The 18,980-nt window shown below is 36.8% G+C and overlaps 1 protein-coding gene across 2 annotated transcripts in view; it reads right to left on the bottom strand.

Annotated features, from left to right (window-relative positions):
* The window catches only part of CDKL5 (cyclin dependent kinase like 5), a 132,159-nt gene that overhangs the window by 23,220 nt on the left and 89,959 nt on the right, over positions 1–18,980 (bottom strand). For both annotated transcript variants that reach the window (XM_061453201.1, XM_061453202.1), the window contains exons 6-11: positions 18,462–18,582; positions 17,210–17,269; positions 11,660–11,750; positions 9,282–9,471; positions 4,864–4,944; positions 1,044–1,204 (exon numbers count right to left, since the gene is read on the bottom strand). In XM_061453201.1, coding sequence (XP_061309185.1) covers positions 1,044–1,204; positions 4,864–4,944; positions 9,282–9,471; positions 11,660–11,750; positions 17,210–17,269; positions 18,462–18,582 — 704 coding nt within the window. The remainder of the gene's footprint in view (positions 1–1,043; positions 1,205–4,863; positions 4,945–9,281; positions 9,472–11,659; positions 11,751–17,209; positions 17,270–18,461; positions 18,583–18,980) is intronic.

Genomic DNA, 18,980 nt, shown 5'->3' with positions numbered 1-18,980 from the left:
TAGTAGTTTTAAATCAAGCTGCTGGGCAAGCCTTTTAGGCAGGAAGTTCCCCAGGGATCTACGTTTCGATGCGGCCTCTTTCTGACACCACATCTCTAATGGTAAAACTTCTCTCCTAAGAAGATATCTCCTATCTAAAGCTTTTTTGGTATTTATCTCTGAAAAAGTATAGAGTGTATATTCCATCATCCCAAATCTTAAAAAGGGTAATTTTTTTTTTTAATCTCACAGGAAGAACCATCAAAAAACATGCCTAGAATTACAATCCACTATTATTCTACTATACTTCAGAGGGTGGCCTTTATAAAAGCTTTTGTCAGAGGAATACCATGAGGCTTTTTGTACTGAAGTCTCTATCCACCAGTAAACCTGGTTCCTTCATGTATTAAAACCACTTGGCTTCTCTCAAGCTATGTGGGTCCAACAAGGGAGTTGCTGAGCAAATACACCCTGAGTTAAGTTCAAGTAGACTACACTTGATTCACAACAGAAAAAGTCTGTTCATCCACAATCTGGAGCATGACCAATGCACACAGTTTTCAGGACACTTAGCTGCTAAAAATCTGTGCAAATTTTGAACTTTAAAATATCAAAACCTTGGACAGATTTGCACATGTACAATAATGGTAGCGTTCCAAAGAAAAGAGCATTCCTTTGGAATCTCAGGAACCCTCCAAGCCACAAAATTGCCAGTGTTGTTTAAGAAAAAGGCTAACATGTTTTTAAGACAGGTAAACCGACTTAATTTTCCTTGTCATATGCAGAAATGGCTTGAATGTTGTCTTTTTTTATTATTTTTTTTATTTTTTACAGAAAGCATTCAGCCTGATGCAAAAAAGTTAACAAAAATTTCAGATTGAGTAGCTATGATACAGTAAAACTGTGTCTATTTCCTTCATTCAGACAGTCAACATGTATATATGTCTTAATATGCCTAAACTGTCAAATGACTACTTTTCTTGTAGACGATGGTTTATGTAAGCATGATAGCAACTCATTGGCAGACCAAATGTCAGTGATGACAGTGAAATGACTATGTTTACCTGTTAGATAATGTGTTGCTGTCCGCGTGGTACGGTTTTCTTTTAGCTGACCGTGAAGGTGAGCTCCCACAGCGATCCAAAAGTCTTTGGGTTTGAAATGAAGGATGGTTCAAACACTGTTCTGTCAAATATCTGTCTGCTGGATCTAACTTCAGTAAGTTCTTTGGAAAACAAATCCCGAAGTTTAAATGTTAGTATCTGTATTTGCATCAGCAAAAAATATAACAAAATTCAGAACATTGTTGGGATAGTTTTTTAATCTACAGAGTTTCTGTGATTAGATGCAACTGCTAAACTAATTTCATTTTGCATTAAACTACACAGGCTACAAGATAAACACTTAAAACCCCCCTATGTTCTACTTAAGAGATGGAAGCTCTCAGCCTTGCTTATAATGAAACATATATATGTATATAATGAATGTAAGTATGCATACATACAGTTATATATATGTGCTTAAAATGTTTAGAATACAAAAATAGCTAAAAATTTAAAATGTTTTATGTATATACCTATACATGTTTTAATCATATATATTTTAAACATATTTTTCAAGATACACCTTGCAAAAATGTTTTTTAGAATGAAAATTATTAAATTTACCAGTAACAAATGCTACAATGAAACAGGCTTAACAAGCAGAACAAGCATATGGTAACATTCTTATCCAAACAAAAATAATCTGTTAAAGTTAGTATTTTTTAAAAAATACAAATGTAAGAGTTCTGATTTTTATTTCTAGGGTTCAAGTACACCTGGTAAAACTATTCTGAGAAGTCTGAAATGTTTCTTACAGGAACAGGGCAATACAAAACTTATTTTAGAATATTTGAACATACACTACTGTCAGCAAGGATAAAAGTCTGAATGGCTATTAAGTAAAAAGAATAACTATTTTTTAAGGGTTATATAGGTTGACTAGAGAGCAACACTGTGTATACGTGCATGTGTATACACATGTGCTATGCATATCTGTATATGCATTAACATCGTATTCGGCTACTTGCCCACAGTCTTTCCCTTCACAGGATCTAGGCACTTCAAAATGAAAAATGCTCAGGAAATAAAGCAAGTGGCAAGCTACATTCCTGTGTAGTTTGGACATACGATATGCAGCATCTTCCTTTCTCAAGGGGCAAACTGTACTGAACGATTAACTTCTCTTTCCTCCTTGGTGACTGATAATCACTACAGTGATTAGTGAGTACAGACCAAGATTTCTAAACTATCTTGGCGGCAATTTCCTAGTGGAACTTCTGGAGAAGCAAATCAGCCAAGGGTAAAACTTGACTCCACTTGCCTGCTGCTCACCAACAGTAAAGTACTGGTGACAAATCAGAGAAGACAGTCTGTAGTAACCATGAGATGATTACAGTTAGGAGTCAAAGGAAGGATGGGAAGAGAAGCATCAGGGATGGGAGCCAGGATAGCAAACTTAATCTTCTATAAGGAATAACTGTGCAAAAGCTCTTGAAAAACTGCCATTAGATCAAAGGCATGCAAGAAAGCCACTTGATTTTTGAAGAAATTTTTTGAGAGTTCAGTAACAAATCATCTAATTGTACAGAAGATCTCAAAAATTTGCATAAGGTCAGACTGGCTAAACAGGGAGTTTCTTACTGAACAAAAATGCAAAACAGGAGTGTATTAGAACTAGAATCAAGGACAAGATACAAAGGTGAAGATTATAAAAGCACTGTGTTAGCACAAAGGTTAGGCCGCTTTCAAAGGCTCGAGTCCAGTTGGAGGTAAGGCAAATGAAGAACACCAAGGGTAGAAAGAAGAGGTTCTACAAATATTGTAGTAGTCAACTACTCAGAGTAAATGCATGTCTGCAGCTGAATATGGGAGACAACTGGATGACAGATGATATTAAAAAAAGACTGAAATACTCAATGCCTTTTTGCCCAAGTCATCACATGCTCCCAACCCCAAAATACATTCTTGAAAAACAGCATGATTTGTGAAGAAGATGGAAGGAGTAAGAAACCAACAGGGCCAGATGCGTGTCTCTTCATTAATCTAGCCCAGAAATGCTCTCTAAACAGAGATACATCAATAACTCCTTACTTCAGCTTGCATAAATTGAAGTGTAGGTTATTGAGTAATCTAGTAATCAGATCTGAGGTATCCCTGGGAATGTAGATAATGAGAAACACACCAAGCGCAGACATGTGCCAGACTGTCCAGTGTCTGGAGAAGAGACAGACATATAGCAAAGTATTTGCAGCATTTGTAGCTGCTTAACCACAAGTCTCTTCTGTTCCTTGTAGTCTTTTGCTTATTCTTTCAAACGTTCCAAGTCCTGAAGTACGTAATGTAGGTCAAACACAAAGTATCCCCTGTACAGAATCCCTCACCTTTCCCACCTCATAGGGAGAAATACGGACAGAAAACTTGCTTCCCTAAAATTCCAGTGCTTCATTTGACAACTTTGTAACTTTTAAATCACACCAAAAGAACCCAGAAGACACTGAGATAAAACATAAAAATTAGGATAAAATTAAAATAAATCTCACACCAGCATGTGTAACAGTTGTCTGAAGAATGATGTTGAAATTGCTGTTCTGCAATACCTGCTACTACAGCTCGAGCTACAGCTAACCATGACTCCAGAAAAAAGTTTCTGTGAATTAAAAAATAGAAGAGAAGGTACAATATCAAAACCAGCAGGTTTTGAGGTACCTCATTTTGCAGACTCCATGAAACCAAGATAAAAGCTATGCTGACTCTTTTCACAAGGCAGGGAGATTAAATGAAAGCAATTTGAACCAGTTGTGTTGAAGAAAAGAGTAGAGCAAATTTGGTGTATTTCTGCTGGTTGCATCAGTACTGCTAAAAGCAAGTAAACACACAAGTATACCCCAAAGCAGCTGACCTTTGGTTTCCAAGACAACTGGCACAGATGGGCTTGGGACCACTCATTTAGTTTAGAATTGATTAGCCATAGCCACACTTCATGCTTGTCCCAGATTGCCTTTAATTCTTAGGTGGTACCCTTGTGATTCTAAACCTAATTTTTGACATTATAACTTCTTTTTTCAGCTTACGGTGGATGAAATAAAGGGAGGGTTGTACTGCAGCCTACCATGCGATGTTTTTATAGTATAATAATAAAAACAATAATACATGTTGCATACCCAGAAACATGGCACAAATATATAGTGCTATGGTTTATGATGTTTGGCCATTTTGAGGGCAGCTACTTTACTCTAATCCCCTGTAAGAAACTCTCTCAGGACCATGTCCTAGTTTGGCCATGGGTAACTAGCTGACTTGTTCCAAAACAGGACTGAAGAGTAATTTAGCATACACATTGTGTAGAGGTGAAGGAAGGCAGGCAGATTAAGGGCTTAGATTAAAAAAAAAATACTGTGCTTCAAATTTGTCTTTGACAACTGTCCACATCCTCATGCTATTCCAACAACAAATGATCAACTCAGATTAGCCTAAATACTCTGTAGATTTACCTAAATTTTTTACTGGTTGAGAGCTCATACTCCAGCATTACTAAGGTAACCTGTGCATCTGAATGTATGTCAGTGTGAATGCGTATTGCTGCAAATGATAGTGATTCTTTTTTCTGCATTATATATTGTTTATCAAATCAGTCCAACTTGAACACTCTCCTGGCATTTGCAAGGGGTGTTTCTTCCTTATTCCTAGGAAACATCAAGCCTTGCTACAAACAATGGTGGTATCAAAATATCTCAAAGGAAGCTCACAAGTACTTTTAAGATGTATTATACTGGGAAACAAATACAGAAAGTCTCATCTTTCTCTACATATTACAGACAGAAAATAAAACACATTTTCCTACCTTCATAAGATCAAGCATTACACCACTTAAAATTCCCAAGTATCTTCTCTCTAAAGACTGTGGATGATTGACTGCTGGAAACTGTAAAAATAATATAGCATAAATATACTGGCAATGTAAACAAGGTATACATGAATACGGTACTACAAAACCAGAAACTACATAATGAATCAAGGCATGTAATTAATGGGAATCATTGGCACTGAAAAAGTTACTGATTCATGAAACAATAAAATAACATTATAATGAAAACAAATAACTGTTCATGTATAACGTGCATTTGCTCAACCAAAGAAAGAATTCTTGATCAGCAGCGCAGTCAAGGAACCTCTCTCAAATAAGAAATAATCAATTTAGTTTTATAAATGTGTTTGTAGCATTACGATTAACAAAAGGTGGGAGGTTAGATTCAGAAATAACCTAAGTAATACATACTTTTAAAGATTAAAAATAGCTTTGAGAAAATTTGAGAGAGTAAATACAGTATTAAATAAATGCTAATGATTAACAGATATTTCCATCAAGGTTTGAGCGAAAAGTATCAAAACCCCAAAGGTTTAAGACTCAGGATTACTCCTGTGGTCGTGCTGCAGTAAGAACTGGCAACACCATGAGAAGTAGTACATGCTGCTGGAGGGCACCTTTTGTCAACTAGAGTCTGGACAAAACCTCATGAAGGCAGTATTTGACTCTAACCCTGTCTAGAAAGAACAGGAGAAGCACAAACCGTTTGAAGAAAGAAAAAATAAAGCACAGATTATTTAATTTTTTTTTGCTTGCTTTGTTAGCAAAGCAAAAGTAAAACAGACAGAATTTTTCTTCTTATCAAATGAAAGTTGCTATTTCACTGCTATAATGTACCATCAAGTACAATGTGCTGAAAAGAAACAGATAAAGATCCATTTCTTGACTGCATTGACCTGACAACAAACATCAGATAAACTCATTTCAGTGCTGTAAGTTAAAATTTAAAACCTAAACATATATGCCAGTGTTTCCAGAATTAGAAATTAAGGCTGGATTTCCAACAGAGGCATAAAAACCCTCATGGATCTAACTTATGCTGATTTTAGAGAAATACGCATTTGAATACCAGAGAAGACTGGAAAACAGACAAACCAAACCAGCAATCAGCCAGCCAATTGCATTAATCACCGTTTATCCATAGCTATGCAACTGAGATCCAGACTCTTTGTTAGCAGTTCAGAGAGTTGTGGAATTTGCCTAATACTATGAAAGTGTTTCAGTTGCAGCCTGGCTTGATCCCATCCACATCCTAAGTATTTTCTAAAAAGTCATCTTAAGCTAAGACATCAAAGCAAGAATACTGACAATAGGAAGGACATAGTGTTCTTGCCTACAGGTACAGGAAAGCCATCATTGTATGTTCAAATGGACTCAAGTCATACATAAAATATACCCACATAAAATACTGAGTTATGGTTAAAAATCACTGGAAATACAAGAAAGCAATAAAATTCAAGTCAGTGATTAAGACAAACACAACAAAACCAAAACATCCACAAAGATGAAGATAAAATTTTTACATGGGTGTTTGCTATGGTATTAAAACAGATGAGAACTATATGTTTGGTCTAAAAATGCCAATGAGCAGAGGTACTGAAGACTTTCATTCCTTTACTTTCACTTTTGCATTTTTCAGCTCTCGCATCTAGGGCTTGCCTATATTTACATGATCACCTTCCTCAGATTAAATATACCATCAAACCTACACTTTAAAGAGCAACCCAGAATTAACATTCATTTCCAAAAATGCATTTTATTTGGAAGTAAACTGCATTGCATGTGCACTGTATACATGTGTTAGACCACTATGAATTGCTGCCAATTGCTTGTACTAGCATTATTTTTCATAAATTACATTATGTGAGCTTTGAAGGAAAATGAAAGAACGTTAGTTTACATGTTTTTGTTCCTAAATATTCTCTATAATTCTCTGTAAGTCCTATAATTTTCTCTTTACTCTGCTTTCTTTTGAAATGGCTTGCTAATGATTGAGAATTTTTAAGTCCAAGTCTGCTGTGTTCATCTTAGATATCAATTTAGATGAATCATGGCTTCCATGCTTTCTCCACTTTTTATATGAACCAAATGGCAAAACATACTTGTTTTCATGAAGAATGACTATCATAAAGAAGATTTTACATCTGGAATGATCAAGGAAACATGAAAATGTGCCAAAGCCATGCAAAGCAGTAATAAGAGATGGCTATTCACTGGAATTGTTCAGATTCTCCAATTTATGATTTATTTGCAGAACAATATTTACAGCTCTACATTATCACTCACATTCCACAAAGGCATGAGCCTATTGGTACTTTATGATCCCATTTTATTTTATTTTCTTTAGGCATTCAACATTCCATGGATATTTCTCCCTCAGAAGGACTGAAAAGAGATTACTAATACCCCCTAAACCTCAGAACTGAGGAAAACTGTGTACATATATATATATTCTTGGAGGAAATGAGCAGAAAAGACAGAATGTAAATATAAATCTGTATACAAGTGCATGTGGTGCTGGAGTGTTCGTATTAGGATTTTAAAAATCCCATGCTATAGTATGGCAGTACTCACAGTTACAGTTATGTAGAAATTCACAAAACCTAAACATATGGATAAACAATTCCACAGCATGGCTAGCTTCAATCTTGTGAATACCCAGAGCCAGATCCAGCTTGTAAATAATAATTTGCATGATTACAGCTTACCCTCTATCTACTCTGCAATAGAAAATCTTCCACTGCTAAACATTATGCTACATTCAGAAAAATGTACTTTTAAGGTTGTCTTATAGCATGAATCCCATGATGTAACTATTGAATATCACATTCAGAAACAATTTTTTTCAGTATTTTCATCTTTAAGCCATTAATCAGATTTTACTTAAGTGTTTAAAAAATGCTTTTTATTAGAAGGCACATGTCACTGTCATCATCACTAGTATCCTGACTTTACAGATGGAGCTAAGAAGGCAGCAACACGTTTGAGGGCTAGTAATAAACCACTGATCCAGGATGAGAGCAGAGACTCGTAACTCTCAACCTTGTGTTAATCACGTTAAGTCCATGCTCTCTTCTTGAATTACTGTATTTTAAAGCTACAAAACAAAGATACTTCAATCTCATCCTAAGACATTACAGAGCATTTATCCAAATCAGATTACACTGCACAACTAAAACTGCTGTAAAACAGTTGAAGAAGCAGTAATTTATTTTGCTTACAACTTTTAAAGCACTGCTTTCCTGATAAGGGGTTATAAATTTTTTAAACAGGAAATCCTATCCAGTCCACTGTTCTAGACGGGATCAAATATAAATAGGAACTTGCGAGAAATGCTCATCTAGTAATTGTTTTAAACCCTTCACCAATGGAGATCTACAAACTTCAACAAAAACTCTTAGGAAATAGCTATCCTAATACCTAAATAATTATCATAACACCTTAACCCAAGTATTTATTTTCTTATCATCAACAGCTAAACCCAATCAATAACAACTTTTAAGACGCTTTAACACAACGAGGTCCCCTCTCTTTCCCTCTCATTCTCTAAATTTTCTCTTTTACAGGGTAAAACTCAAATCTTGAGTCTTTAGCACAGATTAGGTCTTCTACTCCTTTTTATGGGTTTTTACACTAATGATATCAGGCCATTTGTCAAGAACAAAGATTCACCTTTCTAAGCAACATTCATGAATAAAAAATGCCAACCAAAACTGAGTTATAAGGAAACATGAGTAACAATACCTGGTCAGTGATTGTAAAGATAACAAAGCTATTACTTATGTATATTGCTTCTGGGATTTTGCCATATTGCACATACCAGCTTGAGCAGCTTCTTCACACTAGTGTGTCTGTCATTACATGTTATTAGCAAATCCCTGGAAGGGGAACAATGCTAACATTAAGAAGAGCTTTTTTACTCATGTGGCTTACATCAACTCTCCACAACTATAAGTCAAAAGGCAAAATGGTCTTCTGCCAGCAGCATCTGTGGCTTAGATTATTCCAACACAGTAGCCTGAAGATAGCAGTCATGCATTTTCCATACCTTGAACTGACAGAGTTATGCCACTAAATTTCACATTTGCAGGGTAATGCTAAGCTGCGTATAAATGCTAACTTGCATGTCAAAAAAGTGAAAGAAATGAAAGAAAAATTTTTATTCAACTTTAAGCAGTAGAAATAACACATTTATAAACTCAGTACTGGTGTGATCAGAATTTTACTTTAAATTATGAATGCTTATAGTCTAAATATCCTATACGTACACAGAAACACATGCGATACATAATGCACAATGTAAATGAAAAGAACTTTCACAGCAAGAATGACAATACTGTCAATACTGTGTGAGTAAACAAAATAACAAAAAAAAGAACAAAGCTTTCTCTTACCCGCAAGCCATGGAAGCGTGGGTTGCTATAGAAGAGCTTCATCTGCTCGGCTGGCAGTGGGCCTAACACCTTCTGAATGGTAAAGAGTTGGTCAATCTCACTCTCACCAGGAAACAAGGGCTGCCCATCACTCAGCTCTCCCAGGATACAGCCTACAGACCACATATCCACAGCCTTTCCATAAGGGGCTCTGTAAAGCGAACACACAATGTCGTCTTTCACTAACTGACACTGTCTTCTTACTGAGCTGTTTCAATTTACAGGCCATATTTCCCATGGCCTGCTTCCTTACAACACAGAAAAAATAGACTTTCATATTAAAGAAACTACCTCAAATACCAAGCCCTCTGTTTCTGCCATGGATTGCCTGACATATCACTGCGTGAGTCAGCAGGAGCAGAATTCCCAAGTACCCCAAGCGATCTGGCTACCTTTGTGAAAAATCTTATGTACAGGAATAGTCTTCTGACTGTGAAGCAGTTACCATTCCCAGTTAAACTACCATTAACTTCTCTGCTCTCCAAGGGGTTAATGACTCTGCTCTATTTCTGCATTACATTTCTTTTTCCATTATGCTTAACAGGTGGATAGGCATCCTGGGTTTGGCCACTGTAAGAACAGAAATAACATAAAATCTTCATTGCAGCATTCACACAGTGGAATTTTTAATTAGAGAGAAAACAGAATGTCCCTGAAAACTATTTCTTAAAAAACACAGGTGAGGCAGCAGTGAAAGCATCATAAAATAGGTAATTCCTGTTTTGGAGCAAAATCACAGGAGGGGGTTTGGGGAGGAGTTCTGATGTGTAGTCTGCGTGCACAAGCAATGTTGTGTGGTAAGGAAGATGGTGCCTTGTATTCTAAACTACTAGTAACAAAAGATACCAGGTCAGCAATAAAGGTACTTAACAGAAGAGGCAACATGGATACTCTAGTCAGGAGAAACTATAGACTTGAAAATGGTTTGTAAGACATGTAGGACAAAATTGGAATGTAGAGAATGGAAGTTTGTGTGAAGAGAGTTGTAGACTTCTGTGACATTCCTTCTAAAGTCACAAACATTGAAGAAGTAGAGAATCACCGGACAGCAACTCTTCATCAGAGGCTGTAGCGACAGGACAAGGGGGAGTAAGTTTAAATTTGAACAGGGGAAGTTCAGGTTAGATACAAGGAAGAAGTTCGTTACTGTAGGGTGGTGAGGAACTGGAATGGGTTGCCCAAAGAAGTGGTAAATGCTCCATCCCTGGCAGTGTTCAAGGCCAGGTTGGACAGAGCCTTTGGTGATATGGTCTAGGGTGAGGTGTCCCTGCCCATGGCAAGGGGATTGGAACTAGATGATCTTAAGGTCCTTTCCAACCCTAACTATTCTATGATTCTATGACAGTTCATGATTTTCACTCTAAGATTCTGTTACTCGGCAAGTTTGTTTAGCTGCCTACCTCAACTGTACAACAGGTAATGCATTACATACTTGTGGTTGTTCATTGTTCCTACTACAGATTGATGCAACTCCTTTTCTGTATGCTTGAGTTCTTGCTTGTTGAATTTGTAAAAAATTTCGTAAACATCCAACTTATTCCAAGAATCTCTGTTGGATTTTTAGGTTTTGAGCAGAATGACTGGAGAACCCTTCTCATGTAAAAGAAAAAGCATATAAAAAGAATAAAGACTGGAACAAAGATTGAACTGAAACCATATCTCACTGTCTTTTTGAAACTTGTAATCCAACAACTCAACCTCTGTTTCAAGATATTTTTCAGTTACAGCTGGCTTGCCTATTTCTGGAATAAGACAGCACCAAGTGTTGGAGGTGACAAATCCTATGCTAAATCTGTTCCCTTTGCTCCTTCCTTATGATGTCCTTCAATAAATTCTTCCTGTCTAGTAAAAAGCTAGCATCATCCTTCTGAGCCTTTACCAGCACTTCAGCAGTGCTGGTAAAGGGTAACTGGAAATGAAAACCAAATTATAGTTTTGACTGAAAGGATGAAGAGGAGCGTAGTGTGGTGAAAGGTGCACTACCATTGCTATGTAACATCTATCACAAGGCTCATGGAATATCTTAAACTACAGGACTACCATGGAAACCTCTTATAAAGAGGATGGGCAGGCAGGAATCTGAACTACAACTGTTATAAATTCAGCTTTATATTTTAATCAGTTAAACAGTGCTCAGCTCAAGACAGATCAACATGTCAATGATTCATACTGACTTACTTGGAAACAGAAAAACTTAATGAAAATGTGAAAGCCTCTTGAAATATTCTCTTTAAATCAACAACAGCTCTCAACAGTGTAAATCTTACAAAAGGTGCTTGAAAAAAAAATATAAAGAATCAGTCAAGACTTATCATCATAGTTCTGCAAATTGTACTTACCCAAGCAAGAGTTCAGGTGAGCGGTACCATCTGGTAGCCACATATTCTGTATAGTTAGCATTGCTTCCTTCAGAGAGATTACGAGCAAAGCCTGTCAATGAAACAGTGTAAAAGATTATATCCTATTTTAAATACAACATGCTTAACACTGTGGATTTTGGCAGTTAAGAGATCACACCTATTTAGATAGAAGTGAATTGTTTACAACTCCTAGCAGAGAACAATTTCTGCAACAATTGCTTGTCTGTGGAATTGCAAGCTTTTATTGGTAAAACAGTGAAAGTGCGCGTGTCTGTTTTAATGACTACCTTATTTGTGTACTCTCCTCAGAAGTCTGTGGGGTTTTGCTATTACTTATGGTGCTTTGCCACAATCAAAACAGATCGATAAAAGTTACCTGTTAGTATGGCGTGCAAGTTATTGAACTATTGCCACTAAATGTCACCGAGATGCTGCTTGCAGAATTCATAACATTAGAAACAATGCTCTTCCAGTCATGGATCCTAACTATTACAGTCTCACTGCATTCAAATTTTTAAATTGGTCAAGAAACTATGTATTATTCTCATCTAAGGACACTCCCTCCCTGAGGGTGAGACTGACTGACCTGTAGTTTGGATGTGGTATTAAAACTTGGTCCAAAATTCCCTTCAGTGAAATCCCAATAAGTCTTTCCCTCATTGCATGAGTGATGAAGAAAGAATAAAAATTCCGAAGTGTTACAGAGGTATAGGGTATAATTTAATTTTCAGAGCCAGTAAGTGCTACTTCAATGCAAAATTCATTTTTCTTTATATCTGAGTTCTTACACAGAAGCTGCCAAAATCTTTTTTCCCTCACAAGTTTGGTTGTAAGGTTGCAATTTTTTTTTTATTTATTTATTTTTTAATTCTGAAAGTCTATCTCATTTGGCAGCTTTCTGTGAGGGAGCCCAGCCATTATTACTATTATAGTATTGATTTGAGAAAACAATGATAAATGTGTTAATGGCATAGGTTACAGCTGTTGTTTTTGTCAAGACAGCTCTATCTTCAAGAGTTAGCAAATTAAAATGCATGTATGATGAGGAACAGATATTTTAAAGTTGCCCCAAAATAATAACAATTCTGTTTTGTTCCCATGAAGTCTAATGAACATTACTGATACTGCTGGAGAGGAATTTTTTATTACTTGTAACACTGGGATTGAGTAAATTTCTAAACATTACTATATTTAGAACTGGTTAGGCAGCCCTGTTTCTGTTTCAAATTACATGACCTATCTGATTAATCTTGTCCATGAAAAATCTTTCATTCATGTATTTAAAGAAGAGAGAGAAGATAACCAGGAGCTACACTGAAGAACTGGGACTGCCAAAATGAACAGTGGGAAGCTCCAAACTGGAGGGCGGTAGGAAATAAGGAAAGGTGTGACATGATACAAATAAACTCATGTGCTAATATAACGCATGAGCCTGAAAGCCCACCACCTCATGTGCACCAGAAAAATTAACAAGTCCAGGATGCATCCTCCTCCCTCCTAGCCAGTTTATTGGAATCTTGTCACACTCCAGAAACCACCAGCAGCTAACATAGTCTGAAAAATCAGCCCTCAATTTTACAGGCTAGATTTGATGTGGCAAGACAAAGGAATATTACTGTCATGGGCTTCAGTGTTGGGTGATGGTAAGAAACCATTCTATGGATTCACTACTACACTGACTCTATGATACCATGCTGAAAGGTGATGGACAAGAGAATTCAAAAAGCATAATATTTTCTAAGGACTTTTTTGTCGTTGTTGTTGTTGTGGTGGAGTTAGGATATTGTTTCTTCTTCCAAACTGTGCTAAGGTATCAGGAACAATTTTTTGATACAAAATAAGAGAAGGTAACTACGGAGAAGATTAGACCCAACTCTAAACAGTGAGAAGGAACAGATTAGAAGATCAAGACAGAAGATTATTTGGGTGAGAGCAAGAATGAAAGCCATAGCACTTGCAAATAATGAATGATGATGTATTAAGAGAGAACAAGCAAGATAAGAATTTTCAAGGACAGACTTTAAACTACTCAGACCACAGTAAGAGAGATGTCAAGAAAAAGGTGTAAGGAAAAAAGGAGAAGACTGAATTTCTTACAGAGAAAATTCATAGAGAAAATGAGGTAAATTTAAATTTAGACATAAAGTAAAACATTCTAACACTTTAATGACATGTAAGTATTTTAATGTACTCAACATAAAAAGGACATGGAACTGTTGGAACAAGTCCAGAGGAGGGCCACGAGGATGATCAGGGGACTGGAGCACCTCCCGTATGAAGACAGGCTGAGGAAGTTGGGGCTGTTCAGCCTGGAGAAGAGAAGGCTGCGTGGAGACCTCCTAGCAGCCTTCCAGTACCTGAAGGGGGCCTATAGGGATGCTGGGGATGGACTCTTCATTAGGGACTGTAGTGACAGAACAAGGGGTAATGGGTTAAAACTTAAACAGGGGAAGTTTAGATTGGATCTAAGGAAGAAGTTCTTTCCTGTTAGGGTGGTGAGGCACTGGAATGGGTTGCCCAGGGAAGTTGTGAATGCTTCATCCCTGGTAGTGTTGAAGGCCAGGTTGGACAGAGCCTTGGGTGAGATGGTCTAGTGTGAGGTGTCCCTGCCCATGGCAGGGGGTTGGAACTAGGTGATCTTAAGGTCCTTTCTAACCCAAACCATTCTATGATTCTGTGATTCTAATAGATGCTTAGAAACACTAGGTAACCACCATTATTCTGAATTTCAAGAGAAAGCTAAGTGAACACCTGTCAAGAATGACACAGACATGCTTAGTCCTTTATTTGAGTAGGTGGAAGAACTAGAGAATTTCTTGAGGTCTTTTCCAGTCCTGTGTTTCATGATTTCTATGCTTACGCATCGGACAGAGATTAAGAGATTGCTAAAACAAGTATTTCTGAAACCATGGTATTGAAACAGCAAACGCATTAATCAGAAAACCTATTCCCAACAGTCAGATGCATCTGCTGTAATCGGCATTTTGTACTGTTTTCTTTTTTCCACTCCTATTGGCAGAAAGGACACCCACACAACATGTGTCCAGGCAAGCACCACATTCACTCTCATTTTTATCTAGCACAATATGTACAGAACACACTGCACAAAGATTATGAAGAACTATTTTGTTAAAAATTAATGAACTTTTCTATTCAGATTGTTTTGTCCAGTGTGCTATTCAGAAACCTCTAATTACTTCTATATACACATTGGGATGGATGCATAAACCTCTTCTTTGCGTCTGCTGTCGTATAAGGAATGTGGCACTGTATGTGACAAGTACTTGTGTTACAAAATAAGAATTAAGTTAGGTACACAGACATTTTATAAAGTGAATTCTTATCTCCTAATCTGTACATGTTCAGGAAACACTTGTGGCTAATATTGTTCTGACAGACATTTTACAGTAATAGCTTGAGCTACCAGCAATAATGTCAATTAGCCATGAGACTAAAAAATTAAAACTGATTCCAAATTATAAGAGTTACTTGGAAATTTAAATTCAACTAAATCGAAAATATTGATCAAAATTCACACTAACACGTGTAAACAGTAAGAAAAACAGAAATTCCCACAATTTAGTCTTCTTTCCCTGAGACTGTGCTGAGCACCATGAGTACATTCTGATTGCATGTATTTTCCAACAGCAGAAGGAAAATATGGCTGTAGCATACAGCATGAGCAAAGCAATGGACCACAAATGTCACTGCTAGTAGAATTCACATCATCTAGTGAGAAAACTGATATCCAGGACACAATTGTACCATTTGTTCAGCTTTATATTTTCCTGTAATACTGTTGCACAGAGGATGTTGACATGAGTTCACACTAACGGTGAATGTTACTTGAGGGAGGGAGGGCAAGGGCCAGGGAAGGCTCTTTCATATGGACAGGGAAGGAGCTGAGGCTGAACAGTTCCCATGAGGACCTCATTGGGTGTTCTTGCTTGTGATGCCGTTAGCTCTGATTGGAGCAGACATTGGTCAAGGGCAGGTGTTGCCTGCTGATTGGTTGTTAAACTCTGTGAAAGGCAGTGATTGGGTCCTGTGCTCACTAACTGCGCAAAGCTAGCGCAGAGAGGAAGCAAGGTGTATGCTACACCAGCCCGAGTGGGAGAGCCTCAACTTGCCAACCCCAGAGGGGTTTCCTTTGCAAGGGGGGGCAAGGCCCTGAAAATGAGTGTAGGGTAAGAGAAAAATCCTGCCCACCTGCTCTGTGCAATGGTGCCAGGGTAGCCTGGGCATAGAGCTGCCAGGGAAGGGTGGCCACAGCACTGCCGACAGGAGGTCTGTTGATACCAAAAGACAAAGGCACCACCAGACAGGATGTCTCTCGATACCAAAAAGACAAAGGCACCAAAAAGGCAAAGGTACTGAGGGCACCACACACTCTACCATGGTGCTCTGTCAGAGCTGTGAAGTTCCTTAAAATGCAGAATAAATTGCCCTTAATTCAAAGTACTCACACAGACAAAATCTTCTGAGGGTTTTCCTAGAATGTTTATTGTTTCAGAATGCTTAACCAAAAATGCTTTCAGGATTAAAAGAAATAAGCAGCACTGCAAATGAAAAATGCCTTTTTTGTGCTCCTAAAAAACCTGTTTCAATCTTTTTTCCTTTTCTTTTTTTTTTTTGCAGTTCTTCTTTTCATTCAAAATTGCAGAGGTTTGAAATGACAGCTTACAAACCACTCATGAAAAGTGCCCTTGGGTAGCACTATGGAATGTTTTTTTTTTTTATTTACCAAGCCAAATTGTAAGCTTTTTAGAGGGAAAAATACTTTGTTCTGTGTTTATGTAGCACTCAGAATAAAAATAGATTGTTGGAACAGCGTACACTCTGCTCTGCTGTCTTCTGGGGATTACTCACATGGGCAAAGTTCGCCTTGTGCTTGTGTGCTGATTCTTCAAAGCCATAAATCTGACATTAAACAGGTAGTTATAGGTCAGGAAACACCAGAGTTAACGTTACATACACAACTCTAACTCTAAGCTCCAACCATTCAATCATTAATCATATGTGGACATGCTATTCTTTCATTAATGTAACCACAAATTTTTACCCATAACTACACACATAACAGTCCTTGAAAGCCAGTGGTTGAAAAAACAAAACCTGCAAATTTACTGTATCTTTACTAAACAAGGAAAAATTATCTTTTAAATATACCGGACAGATACACATACAGTTTTGGTAGCCTCCTAATCAGCTTGTCATTTGCATTTTTTTCAGCTGGGTGCCAGAAACACTGCTAGTAAAAGCCTTGTCAAATTTAAGAAAAGATAAATGCAGCATTTCTATCTGCATTTTAATACAGGTGTTTAACAGGGCATGAAAATTAGGCCCACAGGTCTTTTGAATTAAAGAACTAGCCACCAACCTGAAGAAGCAACCAATTCTGACCACTAAAAAGGTTTTAAACTGTACATATTTATGTACATACATAGAACTCCTATGAGGATAAGGCAAAACTCCATTGCAAGAGATTTTCTTTAAAGAGGTTAAGAAGCAAGTATCTATTGAACTTACCAAAGTCACACAACTTCAGCACATCATTGTGGCTTATTAAGAGATTCTCTGGCTTGATATCTGGAGTATCAGAGTGGGACGAAAAAAGAAAAAAAAAGCCATTAACTTCTCTTTTTAATTTTGAACTTTGTCAACAAATATTATTTCATTATAATGTATTTAGAGTTATTCATGCAATCATAAATGAAGCATTACAAGAGCAACTGCTGAAACAGCTTCCAGCTATTCAGTTTGTGAACATGCAGAATTAATTTTCTTCCTTTGAAGTCTTTTTAACTGTTTCCCAACAAAATATTGGAAGATAAAAGGTGCTTACAGATATTCCTGGGCAGCAAACCAATATACAGAATACTGCATATTGCAAAATACTACAAAGAACTGACATTTAATCACCCACTTAACCAATCAAACACGTGCTGTGCTCAACATTTTCAGTTATGATGATCTTGATCATCTCTTGTCCGTTGTTTACAAAAATGCACTGTCTAGCTTTAAGCCCCCCCCCCCTTTTTTTTTATTCCTGTATGGATATTGTGGTATTCATTTATGCTGTATTTTTCCAGTATATTTTACAAAACATTTTCAGACTCTTGCTTATGCTTGATCAGTCTCAAATATAAATAGCATATTGTATGGGAAATTTAATTTATTGGAAACATGAATTAGAAATGTTACTCTTGGAAGGCCACAAAGCAAATACAATTTTATTAAATAAACCACATAAAACTAGATAAAGTCACACATCAAGATATGTACACTCTAAGTGCTTGAAGCTTAGAGGAGAAAGTAAATATACACAGCTGAACTCATGGAAACTGGGAGGAACTGCCTTAAGAAGTAAAACACAGGGTGGACCAAGCTTTTAAGTTTTGGGTTATTTTCCTCCTAATATTCTACTATCACATTCAAAAGTGAAATGACTAAGCATCATGAAATGTTTAAAAAAATTCCTATTCCTTTGGTAATGTCGGTACTGCAGTTTTACTTCACTGTGCATATGATAAAACATTTATACCATATCCTAAAGACTGGACAGCAAGCTTTACATGTAGATGAACTGAGTTTTAAAATGATCTGAAGTCATGCAACAGACTTAAGAGCCAGCCAAATTTACAGCGCTTTTTTTTCTGTTGATATAAAGCAATTGCTTATATTTACGTCAAATGCAAATTACATCAAGCTGTAACATCTTTCCCTTTAGAAAGCAAATTCCTACCTAGGCTTGTTTCTATGCAGAGAACTACACACTTACCTCTATGAACAATATCATTCTTATGGCACCAATGAATTGCTTTAATTAGCTGGTAGATATAGCTTTTCACTTTTTCTGGTGGAACTCCATTTGGCATTTCTTCTAGCAATTCAAGCATATTCTAAATGTTAAAAACACACATTATTTAATATGAAGTTGCACGCTAGTTGCTAGAAAATAGCATACTTTCAGCATTATGATGCAACGTACTTAGGCCACTGAACCTGGCTGTGCAAAAATCAATAGTTACACACTAAAGGAGTGTATTTTAATCGTAAGCATACTACTACCTGATCTCATTCTAGAGAAAGCACTTGTGAAGACAATAATCCTTAAAGGTGAACCACAACTATAACACAAGTCCTTAAAGGACCACTCATGCTAAAATTTCTAAAAAGTCCTCTTTGTTACAAAAATTTGCTCAAACAGAACCACCAGGACGGTGTGGTTATATGAAAATTTTAGTGGAGCACAGAATTTTGTAAATATCCAATGGTGCTTTAATACACTTTTCTTCAT

This window comes from Pezoporus flaviventris, unplaced genomic scaffold (genome assembly GCF_033815535.1).
Source record: "Pezoporus flaviventris isolate CSIRO_AGI_PZ_B2104156 unplaced genomic scaffold, CSIRO_AGI_Pfla_v1 ptg000015l, whole genome shotgun sequence".
In the NCBI taxonomy this organism is placed as follows: Eukaryota; Metazoa; Chordata; class Aves; order Psittaciformes; family Psittacidae; genus Pezoporus; species Pezoporus flaviventris.
Note: the sequence above shows the minus strand (reverse complement) of the source record. Positions and strands in the feature narration are given on the sequence as shown.